Source organism: Colletotrichum fructicola (assembly GCF_000319635.2).
Source record: "Colletotrichum fructicola Nara gc5 chromosome Unknown KSG_Nara_v1_contig01, whole genome shotgun sequence".
NCBI lineage: Eukaryota > Fungi > Ascomycota > Sordariomycetes > Glomerellales > Glomerellaceae > Colletotrichum > Colletotrichum fructicola.
The window spans coordinates 6103070-6121053 of NW_027094051.1; the positions used below are offsets into that span (position 1 = coordinate 6103070).

General features: G+C 54.3%; 3 protein-coding genes across 3 annotated transcripts; 2 read left to right on the forward strand and 1 right to left on the reverse strand.

Moving 5' to 3' along the window:
- Positions 1–337: 337 nt before the first annotated feature.
- terC-1 (FAD-dependent monooxygenase terC) lies at positions 338–1716 on the forward strand (the record flags this gene model as incomplete). Its single annotated transcript, XM_032025216.1, has 4 exons — positions 338–910; positions 971–1035; positions 1091–1329; positions 1385–1716. 4 exons carry the CDS (start codon positions 338–340, stop codon positions 1714–1716), a joined length of 1209 nt encoding a protein of 402 aa, XP_031878197.1.
- A 3088-nt stretch (positions 1717–4804) lies between these two features.
- On the reverse strand, positions 4805–5119 carry CGGC5_v001723 (uncharacterized protein; the record flags this gene model as incomplete). The annotated part of the gene is made up of 2 exons (XM_066150874.1): positions 4805–5039; positions 5088–5119. The coding sequence occupies 2 exons, from the start codon at positions 5117–5119 to the stop codon at positions 4805–4807; spliced, it is 267 nt and encodes an 88-aa protein (XP_066009995.1).
- A 5096-nt stretch (positions 5120–10215) lies between these two features.
- Positions 10216–11898, forward strand: CGGC5_v001724 (uncharacterized protein; the record flags this gene model as incomplete). The annotated part of the gene is made up of 1 exon (XM_032025217.1): positions 10216–11898. One exon carries the CDS (start codon positions 10216–10218, stop codon positions 11896–11898), a length of 1683 nt encoding a protein of 560 aa, XP_031878194.1.
- Positions 11899–17984: the final 6086 nt, after the last annotated feature.

Sequence of the window (17984 nt, forward strand, 5' to 3'; positions counted from 1 at the left end):
GCAATGTGGGATGGTGGGACAGATGCCGTGTGGGGTATGTGGGATGTCTTGGCGGGAGTACCAAGACGCCCACCTTGCTGCAGCCCAGGTTTCGGCAGCGAGTCTACAACATGATGCCACAATTTTTGTGAACGTCGCTCAACGTAGTTCTTATCCGAGAAGTCTCGTTACAGTCGGTAGATGTAGTCATGCTGTCAGCAGTCATGCGATAACCTAGATATAAGATGCGTGATGCCTGGAAAGGTGGCACTAAGGGTCCTGAACCAGCCTCCCAGAAGCGCACATATGTTCTCAACAATTCAATCTCGTTATAATTATACTTCAACTCATTCTCACTATGTCTCGGCCGTTGGCCATTATCGTGGGTGCAGGCCCCTGCGGTCTCTTACTGGCCCTCCTCCTCGCCAAAGCCGGGCTGGAGGTACAGCTCGTCGACGCCGGCAACGAACTCGACGACCAACCTAGAGCAACTCACTACGGCCCAGAGGCAGTAGAACAGCTCGACAGAGCAGGAGTTCTTTCGGACGTTCTTGCGCAGGGGTTCATCCCTCACGGCGTTACCTGGAGAAAGCCCAGCGGGGAGGTCATCGCCGAGCTTCCAACAACCTCCTTGACAACTTCTTTGAAGCATCCCTTGATCTGCTTGCCGCTGAACAAACTAGGCAAGATCTTGCATGATCATCTACTGAAGCAGGTCCAGGCCAGTATTCTTTGGGGTCACCGGGTGACGCATGTAAGGCAGGACGATGACCAAGCCATCGTGGAGGTGGACGCTCAGGGCACTTCGAAAACGATGGCGGCTACTTATGTCATTGGCTGCGATGGCGCCAACAGCCAAGTCCGGAAATCGCTCTTTGGCGATATGGAGTTCCCGGGATGGACTTGGGATGAGCAAATTGTTGCAACGAATGTCAGTGAAAGAGCATGCGCTGTCGCTTTGTCTATGCGCTAATCACTCGACGTTCCCTAGACTTACTATCCGTTTGACAAACACGGCTTCACAGACAGCAACTTTGTAATCAGCCGAGAGCACTGGTATGGCCGATAGACCCTTTTACAACTGCCTGAGTTTGGCTGATCATGATTGTAGGTACATGGCTGCGAGGATCTCCAACGATGGCCTGTGGCGAGTCACGTACGGCGAGGTACCAGGACTCACCAAGGCCGAATATCTCGAACGACAAGCCTGGAAGTTCGAGGTGATGCTACCAGGAAATCCGAAGGCGGATGAGTGGAGATGTGTCAACTTCAGTCCTTACAAAATACACCAGCGCCTGGCACCATCGCTCCGACAAGGGAAGGTACTCCTCGCGGGTGATGCAGCGCACCGTGAGTCTGATCCTAAGTACTTCTCCAAGACTTGCATGCTAAAGAATGAAATTAGTGTGCAATCCATTCGGTGGCTTAGGATTGACAGGAGGGATTCTCGATGTCGGAGGCTTGTATGACTGCTTGAACGGGATCGCCACGGGAAGGGCAGATGAATCCATCTTAGATCGATACAGCGATGTTCGCAGGAAGCTGTATCGTGACTTCACCGATCCTATCTCGACAGAAAACATGCGGAGGCTCTGCAAGAGGGACCCCGACAAAGTGTTGGAGGAGGACACGTTTTTGCAGATGATCAACGAAAGCAAACATAACCCTGAGGTAGCTGCGCAATTATCAGAGGGCTCGAAAGGCTTGGGCCATGATTTCACGCAATACTACAAGTAGAGATTAGAATCTTGTTAGTCGAGTTGAGGTGCTACCATTCTCCACATGACTGTTTCTTGATCTGAGTCTGAGAGGGAGGAATGAGAACGACACTGGAAACCCTCATCGAAGATGTAATTTTGATAGCTATCCGACGAAACCAATACTCCGGGAAGAGAACCGACGGAGGACTGCAAGTATTGTCGTTTTCAATCAGAAAATTAAACAAGCCCCAGACCCTGGAATAAGAGTATCCGCAGGCCGTAAGTTTTGGGTGATCACCTTCACAGTGTTTTCTCAGACTTGCAGAGACCATTGCCTAGATACTAGGAAGTTGTCCCGAACTGACAACGAAGCGTATTATACATCCATAACATAGGCAAGACTGAAGCGCAAATCTTGTGTGAAAGTACATGCTTTTACCCGCAAGACCTCCGTCAACAACATAAAAGAATGAGAATCCTACAGAGCTTTGGATTCGACAAAATGGTGAGATTTCTCGTCTGGGTATCTCCTTTGAACTTAGATTCGTGCTTTATCACCAGTTGAGTCTCGTTAGTCAACCGTCAAGCCAGTCAGTATAGCCGTCTCTGCGTGACCGACGGCTTGGTCAACCTGGCTAGACGTCGCCGCTGTTCGTTGCTTCCGGTTTGAAAGTATTCGTGACAAACACACCAAGGCTTGCGCATCTCGAGTCGGAAGTCGGTGGCTGGCCGCTTAGACGTTACTGGTGAATGTTACAACGGCATCGCTCTTGCAGTGGAGAAAACCGTCCGCGATGAATCCAGGTCGAGATTGTCTTGTAGTCTCTTTTGATTTCCTGTCCACAAACAGAGCCTTTATACCGAAGAGAAACCGCGACACGGCATTTGCGAGGGATAATCATGATGTTGCTCGCTTGTCCTTCCGCGAACAAGACATAAAAGCAGTGATACAAGCGTAAGAGAGCAGTTCAATCAAACAGCCAACATCACTGCCTTCTTGTAGATCGTTTAATTAAGCCAGACAGCAAGAAGCTGTCAAAGCCTATCGGTACTGAAGCCATGTCTTGAAATATTTCTCTCCTTCACACTGACCACGTTCTGCTTCTTGCGCTTATTCAGACACAAATAATCGACCGATGATGAACAATGGTTATTGGTCATGGGTACTCAGTTCGGTTCAGTGGCTTAGGGTGCGACTCATCGACCTGGATTGGCACATATTACCCTATGATACTTTGAAATGAAGAATGGGTTTTTACTAATTGTGTAAGGGAATTTGATCCTTGTCCATAACTTGATATATAGAAACAACCTCAAAATCTGAACCGACTTATCTCACATCAAGGATGTCATATTAAAAGGGGACGGGAGCGTCACCGTGTATTGAAACACACATTTCGTTCCAAGCGTTGCCGCCTAGAAATAGTTCGCAGCGCTTACCTCCATGCTTCATCTATCTCCAAAACATATGCGCAAGTGGAAGGGCTTGCTAAAGATCCAGTCTCTGCCGTGTGCGCCATGACGAACATTGACCCCCAGCGTCGTCCCTCGGTCTCTTCGCCTATGGTGTATTCGTCTTTGACAACAGCACGAAACGCATCATCACGGATACACAAACAACCAACAAGTAAATACGAAGAGTTTTTCTAAAGTGTCACACGGTTGAGTACCACGCGGATCGATTTCGAATCCAATCGAGCCCGACAGGCTGCAGCTGAATTATGCCCAAGAAGATCACTCGCACCCGTCTCGTTGCTCTTCTTATACGTGCGAAATTCTAGCTGTAGAAGTCCTTTCCCACAGCGAAAACCGATGACGAGTTACAGACCGAGGTGCCTCACCGGTCAGGACCTGCACTCCGCTCATTCTGGATCATAAGAGACATAGACAGGCAACGGCATAGACGTGATGGACATGATCAGAACAACAGACAACGCATGCCCTAATGCAATATCGGAAGGGGGAAATGAAGACACAGCCCCGGGCAATAAATCTCTGCTGCTTGTTTCGAGTATAAATAGAGATGACTACCGTCGAAAGCCAGCCTTGGTTGTTTCCCATGCCAATGTCGCTTGCTGAATACGCGTTCACGTAGGCTTTCCATTTGGTCGCAGGCCCCCCCCCCCCCCCTCCGACGAGGGACACACCTACTGACTGGGATTTGTCCCCTCGTCTGGAAAACGCCGTGAGTAATCTATCGCTATCAACCAAGGCATACCTGGCGCCGTCACCGATCACTGCTTGAGTATACTCGATATCGCCCCAGGAGAAACAGCAAATACCGGGGTCGGGGGCAGCTGGCAGGAGTCGATATGGCAACTTTCCAGGCCTTCAACCGGTGGTCACAGACGGATGTTCTCGGAAGGATCACAGGAATACCGCCTCAGTAAGTTCACAATAGCCCCCTAGAGGGCTGCAAAGTATTCAATATCTCAATGTGGCGCCACCTGCTATGCGGATGCAAGGCAACCAACGGATACCTCTTAACGCCACGGGCTGCCAAACACCCGTCTAGTAAATCTAGCAGACTGCCACTTGCGTATGAGCATTCGGACAGAATCCCATATGCAAGAAATCACACAAGACAAACACCCGTTCAATATGACAGATAGCATGTGGTGCACCGTTCTGCCCCGCCCCCGCGCCGCGCCCCGGAGTCCGGTCGTTGTGGGAAGGGGGCGGCTTGGCTGGCGGTCCCATGTCAAGCCAGCGTGAGAACGAGGCCTCAACACCCGCTTAAAAAACAAGAGTCCAGACCTGGCTACGTTTAGGCTGCGGGGTTGACGGGAAACTGCAAGAAAGACACCCAGGTGATGTTGAGGCTGCGCATTTGTCCGCGTGTGCCCGATGTCTGCCTACCATGCGACCCTATCAAGACAACAGCCTGATGGGCTCTCCTGACTGTGTCAACAAACTACAACCCTGCCTGGACTGGCGCTGACGGGGCCACATGGGAACGTTGCTTCTGGTCACGGATAGGCCAGACAGGGAGGCACGTGAGGTGTTGGAATTACGCGTGAGACAGCCTCCCTTTGGAAGAACCGGGACAGACGGGCTGGGAGACCGCCGCTCGGGCTACGGGAGGTTTTGGTGAAGAAGTGTGAGGCACCTTTGGCAGGTTTGGGTTAGGAGGGGGACGTGCTAGACGGCGCCGTTGAGATCCGGAGCCGTGTCTTGGGGCCTTGGCGGTGTCGAGAAATGTTGGAGGTCTCTCGTCTGTGCCACCGCAGTATCTTGGGCAACCGGACGATCTGGAAGCCTTTGCTGCCCACGCTTTTGCAGCGCTCGTGTCTTGTGCGACGGCAACGACGACTGTGCATGAGATTTGAGTTGGATTGGATCTTGCGCGCATGCCCAGAGCTGGACGAAAGTCAGCTGATGGCTGGTCCTGGCAGCGAAGAAACAAACGTTAGGTCCCTTGCATGCGTGCCATCGTCCATCGATGGTTTTACCCCGCAAAACATATCGCTGTAGGGTTGGTTTTGGTATGGCGGGCGACTCAGAGCTTCTCGACTTGCGGAAAAGTTACCACCACCATCCCGGTTCCCACCCGCACTAAGACCAACGCCAGTCGACCTTGCCGGCGTTGTATGACGCAGGGTTGGGGTAGAAATGAGCGAATCACAGCGCAGCGATAAGGCAGTTGTGAGACTCGTGTGAGGGTGTGGGATGGCGTCGCTAGATTCGGGGTGGTGCATGATGACTCTCTGGCGCGCGCACACCTGGCTGAACGTTAGTCGATGACCGTCTGTCTGCGCAAATGTGTACGAAGCAAGCTCGTCCGGTGTCTGAATGCGAGATGCCGGGGCGCGTTTGCTGTTTGATGGGCAACATGGGGTAGCGTCTTGCTCATCTTTGGCACTGGCTGCATGTGAGTATTGACAGGTTACGCAGGCAGCGAATGACAATCAGGCTGATCGGGTTATTTCTCGGGCAAGTTCAACAAGCGGTCGGTCACTGGATGATGGCGTTGCACTCGGATAGGAGTGTCTGATGGAAAGCGACATGATCGATGATGGAAGCTTGGTGGTCTGGGTTGGGTAGGGATGGGCAACTGATGAACGGGCCAAGATGGCGGGGGAAGGGCGGGCGGGATGAGACAAACAGCCCTGAATATCATTTGCCATGACGGCTGGAGAGAATCCGTGGGCGCAATCCGTGTCCCGACAGGAAGAGAAACGGAGGGCAAACTTCTGCATCCCCCAGGTAGGTATTCCGTGTCAGGCACCTGCAGCAAGGTTGAAGTCGTGGGCAAGGGCGATAGGCCGAGTCAAACACGATGCATGTGAAAAGCAACGAGCGATTGAACATGTCACCATGCGAGAGATATGACGGTCGAATCGACGAGCGTCGGCTATTCGTCTCTTGATTCCTTGTGCTTGGGATGAGTTTGTTCATGTTGGTTGGGTGAATGCGGTGATGACACGTCTGAAGGTGCTGAAAGCGGGAGAGGCGCCGAGGTGATCGACGAGGTCCGTACGGATAGTGCGGTGATATTGGTTTCCCAACGACCACTGAAGGATCCTGGGCCAGATGGTAGGGCATGCTCATCGGGCTCGAGGCGACGAACGGAACAAAGGTGGAGGGTTCGGAGTCGAGATGGTTGAGTGGCCAAGAGAACGGATGGAACGGAAGGCGAATGGTAAGCGGCGCTAGAGCCTAGTGCCATGGGAAACTGCAAAGTGCTCTCCGTCGGCCTGCCATTCTCGTCAATGAAAGTCCGTCGCATAGGTCGACAAGGATTCAAAGAACTGGAGCAACTGAGTCTGGCAGCTCTGCGAGGCAGGCGTCTGAGTGGACGGAGTGGAGGTTACTGTTCATCCTGGGGGTCGGAGGAGGCCGATGGAGGTGGACTTTGCGTGCGTGTTTGCAAGTCGCCGAGGGCAGGCCCCCGGACAAGGACCGGAGGTTCAATAGCCGTCCGGTGATTGACATGGGAACTTGGCCGCCGTCGGGAGATAGATTGGCGGCGATGATGGTTGCTGGTGGAGGCCCAAACACAGCGCTTGGCCGCAGGCGGGCGGCTTGACGGTTCGACGATAGTTCGAGTTGTGGTGATGGTGGTTGTCTTAGATTCTGCGGCCGTTCGCCTCGGCATCTTGAACTGACTGTCGGGATGGGCTAGAGTCAGGTCCAGAGCAGCGGAAGGAGTCAGGACCCCAGGCCGTGCTGAAGAAGTGGTCATCATTTTCAGCCCGAGGGCGCCGAGGCGATCCAGAGTTCATTGAACAGCGCGTGCGTGCCTGTTGCTGTGTCACACCCATAGGGTCGGACGGATCTTGTGGTGGTCTCTTAGTAGAGATGGAGGGTCACGGAGGCGATCGGTAAAACGTGTAATTGGGCGTTGCGCTTGGGGGGATGGAGGGGATGGGATGAAGTGGGAGGGATGGAGTCGTTGGGGGCTGATAAGCAAGAGGCACACGAGAGGCGGTCCGACGTTGGCGACGATGGGAAGGTCCAAGGAAGGCACCACTGGCACCAAGCCAAGGTCGTGACTGCACGTTGTTGTATTACGCATAAAATGAGCGACGCATTACATTGCCAGGTACAGCGTCCCACTGCATAGCATAGCATAGCCATTTGGCAGTTGTGCAAGAGCCATGCTCATGGACTGTGCTGTGCTTAATAATGCTATCCAGATAACTGGGGAGAGCTGTGTCTTACATAAGGTGGTTTATTCCAGATTTATCCCCAGGGTGGGTCTTACGGCTTGCCATTGGCTGAGAAGCTAAGTACCTCAGGCTTCAGCTGCTCGCTCTTTCTTTCTCTCAGAGGCCTCTCCACGTCCTTTGAGCGCTCCAGGGCTGGGCGCTGATCGGGTCAGCCGGGCGCTCACACGGTGAGACCCTGCTGGAAGGCCCCGAATGTCTTGGAATTCCCACTATTATGACGGTCTTCACCACTGCCACAGGACCATCAGCAGCGTCAGGGCCAATCAAGGCCGCAGATCCAGTATCAGTGTGTCGCCGTCTTTAGTACACGGTGCTGGCTATCCGTCATCCGGGCCCTGAAGCCCTGTAATTGTGACACTGGCGGCGCTGTCATGGTCCGCAATAGGGGTGTTGATGTGAGAGCTGAAAGAGCGCTCGTATTATGTATCCTTCCAGAAGTGATCCAGGCTGGCTGGTGCTGGTCTCGAGGTGAGATCCACCGGTGGCATGAACGTGACCACATTCATGGACTGGACGGGACACTGGAGGAGGCGTGGACTTGGAGACCCCCAAGGACCCCCAACTCAACTCATGTCACCCCAAACTCTAAGGGCCCAGACAGGAGGAGAGACGCAGAGACGACGACAATTGGGGGAAGTTGGAGGCTTCGGGTGCTTATCAGTTGGGGCCTGTGCGCCCATCCATCGCGCTTTCCTTTGGAGTCGAGGAAAACGCCTCCAAATCAGGCAGGACGCACACGGAGGGCAAGCACACAGTCACCGTTGCCTGCCAGGGCAATACGCAGTAACGAAGCAAGCAGGCACGGAGGGTGAAAGCGCGAGCGAGGCAGGAACGATGAAGGGGAAAGGAAGGAGGCAGGAAGAGGCGTCAGTCCCTGCCTTGCCCTGCGCCCAGCCTGTCTACCGCAGCAATTGCACAACGTCACGGGCAACCACGATCCAAGCAAATCAAGGCAGGGCAGGTCCAGCTGAGGTTCTGAAAAAGGCAGTGGAGGGCAGCATCACGTCCCGTCGTCTACCATCCAGCGCCTGTCGTCTGCGTCCCCGTGTCTTGCTGCTGCAAAGTCCCTAGTCATGATCCATGGCCATGGCCCCTTCCCAGCCTGTCCTTCCCCAGGTTCCTTATCAGCAACTCCATCCCGGGCCCGTTATCAGTGTCAACGTGTGAGGTGCCTGCCCGTGCTGTGCCAGTCCGGTCACTGGTGTGTGTTGTATGGAACTCGGCCCAGTAACAGAAGGCGAGAGGTGTCATGCTGGGCTGGATTAAGGTGCAGATAATCAGGACAGCAGAAACAGCCTCGGGTTGCCTTCCGCTCCTACGGATAGTCACTTATCTCTCTGCCCAAAGCCAGATCTATAACCTGGAAGGAGCGAATGCCCTCTGGCCTGCCACCTAAAACCAAGAGTCCCCCAACCTACCTGTGGTCTCTTCTCTGCTAGTCTTCATTCTCGGTGTCTCTATTCTTCTTTTCTCCCTTATCGCCGCCTCGTGCATCGTCGTCATCGTCGCCGCCTCACCTACCGAACGAACCTCGACCTCGACTTCGCCTCTCGGGACGTGCGCCGACTGCTCTGCTCAATACCTCGCCGATACATCCTCAATACCAGACAGACACCAGGCCTCCCGACCGAATATCGATTATTCGTACCTAATACTAATACCCATCATCGTCATCGCGAGTCTCGAATTCACCCTCGTGACGGATTTCCATCTTCGATATACAAGGCCTATCAGCCGTCAACCTACAACCTCCAACTCGAATCCAGGTCCTTCCCGGCGCTCATCGCATTCCGCTATCAGCAGCCACCCTCCTCTGTCAACCTCTGACGACGACCCGAGTCGTGCGCTTGCTGGCCTCCACAACTTTACGCAAACCGCACCCGCACCGACATTACCACACGCGAACCCACCCGATCCAACATTCACGGTCAAGCAATCTGCACTTCACTCGCAACCGCGCTCTGCACTCTGCAAGGGCGGCAGCACATTCCATCGTCCCGCCCGTTCCTTGCTACGAAATCGCGCGAGATTGGAGAATAAGGGTGCAGCTCCAGCAAAAGCCGGGCCCCAGCGACCCAGATCCCACCCAGAACCACCGCAACCAAGGATACGACGAATACAAGACGTTGAAGAAAAAAGACCCGCTGCGTCACTTCCCGTCAATCACCGTCCTCAAAGGACCCGTCGCGATTCCTGTTCGAGCTTCTCCTTGAAAAGCATCGTCGCTGATTTGTTACCGCGCCGTTGACTTTACGTTACCAAAACATTGGCCATCCCTGCCCCCGGCACACGACACAGCGCATCTCCCAGTCCCAGAAAGGCAGAAGGTCAGAAGGGGTTACAGAAGTCAGAGACGACAGACGAGCACGTCCGTCCGCACCGCACGCCCACACACACCCCCAGCAGCAAGCACCACCTCAAGAGATCCCAAGTGCCAGCCCAAGGGACAAACTGTACAACTGCCTGAACTGGTCCCCTAATTGCGCGTGCCCTCTGCAGACTGCAACAGCCCGCCACGCCTTGCACGCCTCCACTGGTCGGCCCAAACCCTTCAGAGTCACAGTCGAATCCCCTAGCTTGAGCGCCGCCTCCTCCGCCGTCTGCTCGCCAATCCGTACCAGTTTCCAGCGCCTCCGAACCCCCATCCATCCTGGTTCCAGTCGTGCCCTGCCCTGTCCTGCAGAGGTACCTCACCGTCTCTGCCTGACCTCAGGGAGCCACAAAGTACCACCACCCTAGGGAGTGTGTGCGTGCCTGGTCTGGTCCCTTTCCCACCCCTTCCCTGTCAACCTGTCTTGCCTGTCGGGTCCGGCCTGCCCCGCCGAGCCACTGGCGCACCAGGGCCCAGGGAATGTCCAGACGCCATGATGTCCCCAAGGAGTTTCCTTTACTACAATAGGCATCCCTCGGCCTCTTCCACACCACCAGTCGCTTCTCCCTCTCCTCTGCTTCCCACGCGCAAACCGAACACCGACAAACTCGCTGCCAATACGACTTCGACTTCGACGACATCTCCCCCCGTCAACACCCCCAGAACGGCGCTGCCTTCTGCCTTGCTGGATCGGAAAAAGGATGCTCAGAACGTTTCTGTCACCGTCACGCCTATCCCTGCTTCTCCCACTACCACCGCAGCTACCATGGCCAAAAGGAAGGATGCTCGCCGCGAAACGTCTAAGTTGGCGCCGTCGAGCCCTCCCAGGACAACCACGAGCGTAACGACCCGGCCAACAACGCCCACCGGCCCAGTTCAGATCCCCTCAAAATCAAAATCCAGCTTGTTTTACGGCTCCCGCCACGTTACGAGGAAATCGTTCCGCCCTAGAGATGTGCACTCTCCGGATGCCGTCCCTCCCGCCATGCTGGCCCTCTTGGCCGTCACTGATATCCCCAGACAGAGACGTGGCTCCAAGCAAAAGCTTGCTCGGGACCAGCCCATGACTCTGGAGGCTGTCATTGAGAGGCAGCAGGTCTGTGAGAAGGAGCTCAGTCTCACTTTTGGCAAGAGTCCCATGGACTTGCTTCTCTCCCCACCCGATGATCTGGAGGACGACGATCTCTCCATTAGCGATAGCGGACTCGGTTCAGTCCTGTCAACACGAACGGTTTCTGTCGAGTCCATGCCCTCTCTCGGGGACTCGTTCTCCACCGACACGCTGTCCTCACTTGAGTCACCTTACGGATCAAGTCCTCGCAGGAAGCGATCGCGACAGCCCCGGAGGTCTTTGGAGCCCATCTCCTCTCCTCCCGGTCAGCCAGAGGATCACCCACTGTCCCGCGACCGAGTCTCCGTGGATGAGCTCGACTTTAGAGTTTTTGACGAATCGCAAGATGAGGAAGACGTGAAGTCGGAATTCTCATTCTCAGACTACACCTTCCCCTTGCGTCCTCTTAAGTCGGCTTTCAAGTCCAACTTGACTGCGTCCCTCCGCGCTCTCCGTTCGGCAGCCCGATCTATTTCCAACATCAACTTTTCGTCAATTCCGCCAGACGACTTTCTCACCCGGTCCATTCTTACCATAGACCCTAAGGTGCCGTACACGGATGAACGACGACCGCCCGTGCTGGAGGAGGAGCCGTCAGCGGCCCTCCGCCGGTATCTGAACCCCACGACCAATGCACGCATAGAGCCCCACCCAGCAACGGCTGCCGCTGCGCCTACGGGAACGCGAAGCTTTACTGCCTCGATCCAGATGCAGACCTACAAGGTTCAGCGAAGCCGGAGTGCACCTCCTCCATCCAGCCGGGGCCCCTCTCCGACGACATCGGCAGGCACGACTCAGTCAACGCCTTATCAGCCCCCCTCACAATCTCCGAACCAGACTGCCTTTTCTTACCCGCCTGGAGCGATGCGTCAGCGCGAGATGCGCGAGAACTCGGATTTCATCCGCATCGCTGTCATGGAAATGGCGATGCGCAAACAGGGCAAGCTTGACGACCAGCGCCCAGGCCGTGCCCGCTGGGCGTTGCCGCCGCGGAAGGCGAGCGTGCGGGCCTACGAGGTTGGCGCCGACGGCGTCCCAGCTCGATGGATTCCCGTGTCGCAATAAGCGTTGCACGAACACATGATCTCCAGCATCACGCGAGCCGACGATGAAGCGCACCGAAGATGCAGGAACCCCCACGACCGGACGCCGCCGGCCACGCACCCAGCACCGATGCCGCAATGTACAACAACACCAGACACCGAGCACGTCAGCAGTCGGATCCCAGTCCGAATTACTTCACCCGCGGCAAGCTTGTGTTTTGCCGTGGATTTCCCACCTGCGTGCGACACTACGACGGTGCTTGTCCGCGGACAAAGCGAAAACAAGAGGGTCGGGGGGCATTCCTGGCACGTTGTGTGCGCTGCCCTGATTGCACCGTGTCTCTCGGGTGGAATCGTCATTCAACAGGCTCCAAGACGCTAATTTACGGGGAAGCGTTGGGCCCGCATTCATCAGACAGGGGGCCGACGTTAAGTGCCTGCCTTATCCGATATCGCGGAATGGTCAGCATCATCGCGCGTCTGGCTCCCTGCAAAAGGGTTCCGTTTTCTACCTAAACCGTCGACTACGCCGTCTGGGGCACCGAGGACGGCATCCATTTTTCTTCGCTTCTAGAAGCAGTCGATCTGCGGGCCTTCTCATGCCGTTACCTTACTGTTTGGTAATAGCGAGGGACCTTTTGCTAGTCGTCCGTCTACCGCCTGCCGCCTACGGCCAGGAACTTTTTGCGTGGCCTTTTGGCCGCCGGCACGACTATTGCGAAATGAGCTGTTTGTTAGCGGGTCATCACCACCTGCTGCATTTGTCGATTTTTCTAGAACCGAAGATCACCGACTGGAAGCGAGGCGCGAGCAGGAGAATTGTTCGGTCGGTCGGATGTTCGCACATTCGAATTATTTGAAACAGGGGGCGGAGCAATCTGCGAAAATGAGAGACGCAAGATGCGTTGTCAACAACTACCAAGGAAAACCAATGATCGGAGCAAAGGGTTACGACAACAGAGAGGTGGACACACGTCCGACACACACACATTGCACACACGACAACGTGCACACACACGCATACACAACACACACACACATACAACGTCTTTTTTGAGCCCGGTCCCGAGCGCATGGCCTGATGACAGCGACACGCGACAAGGAATCATTTCGCAGCGTGGGATGCGCATAGCCAAGACTGCGTCGTGGGGTCGCATCTCACCTTGGAACGCATCCAAGGTTGCGGATGCTGCTGCCACCGAGGGAAACGGGCCACTCACAGCGCCTTTGATTCGCATTTGATTCGACAGCATATGCATAGCGATGGATTGGGGACACGAGCATTTGAGGCGCATCGCATGCATACCAATTTTTTTCTGTGTTTTTTCTCTTCTCATTCTACACTCAACTCTCTTTCGTTTGCTGAGCGACGACGACTCACTCACACGCCTTTACCGCCTTCGACAGCGCTGGCAAAAACACCCACGCGGCACGAACTCGGGTGTCTGCGGGGGGGGGGGGGGGGGGGGTCAAGCCCGACCCCTCTTGGTGTTGTTCCCCACGCGAACAGCCCACGTCTTGGCACCAAAAAATTGACTCTGACCTTGCATGTGAATGCAGGTTGAGTGATTGGCGCCCAAGTGATCGAATGGGGGGCCGCGACGTGAGTCAGGGAAGGACCTCGCACAACAAGGAAGAGGGGAGTTGGGAAAACTTTTCTTATCTCTGCATACAATGATGCAAGAGAAATGCGACGACATGAGAGCCGGAGTTTTGTTTAGGAAGGTACAGCCGCGAGGCTTTTGGTGTATTACGGCGCAGTGGCATTAGCAAGGAGCAAGATCAAGAGCATGGGAATTAGGCAATGCGGCATCAGAATTCGCATGGGAGCAAAGGATGCGCTACAGACGCACAAGATGATTTAGTTGCAGAACAATCTCAATCACATATTGTACACATTCTTACAGGCATTTCATGGTAGTCGATGACAGGAACTGACTGATTGGTGGCAGGACCTGACTTATCCTTGCAGGGCATGGCCCAGGAACACGTTGCTCGGACTGGGCCGGGAAGCATGCAGGGAGGCCTAACCCAACCTCTGACTACGAATACAGGAACACGGCCTGCAGATTCAAAAGTGCACCGCTACTTTGGCACGCGCAGGTGATTGCGGTCGAAAACCGAGATAAGGGGGCCGGTCGTCGACTGGCGGTCACGCGTTGACGGGGTCGATTTCTTTCGGAGCAATCTCACCGCCATCCAGATGCGGCCAAGCCGACGAGAGCGTGGTTCAGGCTGGCTCGTTCGCTGAGCCTCTCGGCGGCCCGAAAAGAGGTCGGACGTGTCGGACAGTGCCTGGCTGTTTTATTTGGTGGGCGCAGCGGCGGCGACGGCGGCTCGTCCGCGCATTACCGACGTTCGATTTCAGTTTGACAGATTCCGAGACACGCGAATATCGACCGAGCGAGACGACCGACAGACGGGTTTAGGTCCTGCGTAGGCGAGCAATTCCCACTTTCGCCCTCTTGCCGAGAGGCACGATTCCCACTCTTGTTTGCGCTGGGAGAGCCGCCACCTCGGCAGTTGAGAGCACCGACCTTGCCCAATTCAACTCGAACGGCCGGTTTGTTCCCACCCTTTGCGGCCTCGGCTGTGCGGAAATCGACCGGAAATCGTGGCAAGGCTCCAGAAATTCATTTTTGGTGTTGTGCACAAAAATGTGTTCTCTCTCCTCCCCTCAATTCTATCGCCACCTCCTTGCAGATTTTACTAATAACGATACTACCGAATCGTCGGGGGTATCCGCTTTCTCGGGACGTCGCGGTGCGGTTATTGCGATCGTGCGCCCGTCTGCACATGGCCTGTGGCGAAAAAAAGGACGGTCAGACATGTGGGAAGGGTGTTTTCTCCGCTGTAATAATTCGAGCGGCGGAATTTTGATTGTGTAATTTAGGTCAGGGTTCACAGTTCACAGCTCAGGTACCCTTTTTCTGGCACTGCAGGGTTGGAATTTGTGCGCGCTATTTTCAATTAGGGGTCCAATGCCAATGGTTCAGTTTGTTGTGCGGTTCCATCTTTGGTGATTTGTTGTTTAGGGGTCCTGCCTGCGCGCGTTTGAGGGGAGGATCCTTGTTCGCTGGAGGCTGGCTGGGAAGGGTTTTTTTTTTTTTTTTCAGCAGTGGTGGTGAGGCTAGGGAAGATTGCGGTGAACCCTGGGTCTTGTCTCCGCCTTAGGGCGGATGGATCCATGTGAGACAGCAGTCAGAGGGCAGATGTTTGGGGGCTATGAACGCGGGGCGTGCGATTATGATTATGGGATTTGTGGATTTTGTTAGACGAGATGGGGATTTTGGGTAGTTTGGTATGGAGATTGTGAGGTGGTTTGGAGTCTAGACGGTTTCTAGAAGGTGTTTTGGGATGGGGAGTTTTGTCTTGTTTTAGAAGGTGGTGAGTTTTTTACCCTCTCCCAAGACCGGGGCAAGATGGTTTTTGGGAAGGAGAGAAGATTCTGAGATTGGAGATGGGCTGTTTTGCTGAGGCCGAGGTTCTCGAATGGGATTTCCCCCTTTCGAGGGTATTTCTTTGCTTCTGTGGTGGGTGAGTGACATTGGCAACGGGACGGACCGTTTGACTGGTTTTGTGGTTTTACGGTGATGCAAGTGAGATGTTGGCTGTATGACTTGTCGAAGTTGTATCCCATCTGGAGCTGCGGGCGTTCCTCTGAGGGTTGGATCTCCAGTACGGGCTTATGAGGCAGTTTTCGCTGAATTACGTCCAAAGTGATTGGTCTACCGTACAAGGGGATGTGAAAAGAGAGTTTTGGGGAGCATTAGGGGCCGTTGAGTCGTGTAAGGATGCTAGTCAGGTTCCTTGCTGGATGGACGGATGGCTTGGTGTTCTTCTGCCTGTCGGTCTGTTCCGGTGGTGGCGATGTGGAGATGTGGCGGGCGGGATGTTACGGTGAGTTGCGTGCGTCTGGGGATGAGATAAGGTAGGTGAGGTGAGGTGAGGTTGGGGAAGATGGTGTGATGGCTGTGGGAGGGTTAGGTGAGCGAGTGAGGGTGTTTGTGAGTGTGTGTGAGTGGCTTGATGGCGTGAGGTTGCGAAGGATGGCGTTTGATGGCGACATTTGGGTTGGGGATTGGGGTATAAGAAGGCGTGTCTGCTGTCATTTGGAGAAGAGTGCTCTTGTTTTCCTGGGTGAGTTTGGCAGGAGTGTGATGAGGGCTGTCGACGTGAGGCTTTTTGGGCCGGAGAAAGAGGAGGCGTATCAAGGGGACTGGCTAGATCGATACATATCGACGACTATTACATCCGAAGACGCCCGACTTACATCGACAGACCGAGTCAAGTGACCGACTGACGGGAGAGGCTCGACTCGATGGACACATGGACTGCGCTGAGCCCGGAGGACGGTCGACGTCAAGCCAGCGAGGCCAAGACGACGGTGGAGGCGACCACTGTGTCGAAGAAGAGATAAAAGAGAGGACGGGACTCCTTGGTTTCTGACGCCGACAACGATGTGCCGGGCTGATCTGGGAAATATTACCTGGAAGCATTCTCGCTGTATACATGGTAAACCAAGGGCCATCTACATCAATACTCCAGGTTGTGGCGAGATTGTCGTCTTCATTAGCAGTTCCTCCAACAACTGTGGTGTATTCGACGTGATCAATCAAGGAGGACGGATGTTGGACGGAGCGGCGCCGGTGTGGGCCTCGGTGCGGAGGTGATCTGCCTCAGTGACGGGTAGGCCTTTGCCATGCGTTCGCCCGCGACTTCACGTGTTCCCAAACCTGTCTGCAAGGCAAAGAGGGCACTGCAACAGATACATTGAGGTATGGCGAATTTGCTTGACGGGGTTTGACTGCGCATCCATTTGTCCTGCTTTATAAGGGGATCAGCAAGCACAAGCATGGCAGTAGAAGTCTGAGTTCGGAGCATGCGCCAAGAGGCGTATGTATAAAAAGGGACCCCGATGTGCCCAATGGCAGGGGTGTAGTTATTGTTGTGATGAAGTCTGCATTGCTAAAGTACGTGTGGCACGGGAGACCTCTTGATTATCCCGAGTTAACTACCAGTCGGCAGTTCAACATCATGTTTGAGCTGGGTGTGCGTTAAAGCTGAGATCTCAAGTGCTACGCTGTGAATAGCCAGACGAACAAGCAGCGAAAGATCAATGATACCGACAAGGTGGGTTGCAATCGGCTGCAGGTTTTCGCCAGCGAAGTATTGAGGGTTATTCCGCTCGGGGATGGGATGTATTTGATAGCAAGGATGATTGGCTTCCTAGATTCTTGCCGGCAGACAAGAGAAAGTATCCAATGCGTTGCAGCGATATTGAGGGCTTACCGAAACTGTGAACACATTTATATGGACACGCAACATAGCTACTCAACTCTCGATAAGCATCGGCTCGGAAAAGTATGCACGTTAGGGATGTTCACTCCTCGCGTAGATTAAGGAAACGACTCGAGCCGATGATAATGGGGCGAGATGAGGCCGGGCTCAGCTTTCGAGAACCGAGGACTTCGATATTTACAACGAAGCGGGTTTCGATGAGATAGGGGCGTATAAAAAGGACAGAAGACGCGCCTTCGCAGCTGGAGCTCACAGCAAGGACAGAATAATGCCGGATGGGTAGTGATCAGGATGGCCTGGATAGTTGACATGACATAACCGGAATTGAAAAGTCTACACACATAGAACCCAAAGCCAAGCCCGGCAACCCTGATGACTTCTTCCCGACAATCGCCATATATTCGACTGATATTCGTCCAGAATACGCAGTGAGTGCTCGGAGATGACACCCGAAGAGGCTGTAGTCTCTCGCGGGTGACGATGGGTAGATCTGGTCGGCTGGAGAACGCATCTGAATGGATGCAACGAACAGTGCATTCTCCCAAAAAGGCAGAAATTATGCTGAATGCCGCAAAAATCAATTGCGGAGGAGAGATAATAAAATTTGTGGCTGCTTCGCATGTTTATACAGCCCCAGCGGTCCAGCTCTTTGGTCCAAGGATGTTCAATCATCGGACACCGGAAGTAGTTATCTTGGTTCTCTAAAGTACCAGGATGGGGTGCGAATACCGATCTATGGCCTTCGTTTTACGAAAGACCTTATTCCATCTTCAATAAGACGGTTGATCAACGTTTGTACACATATAT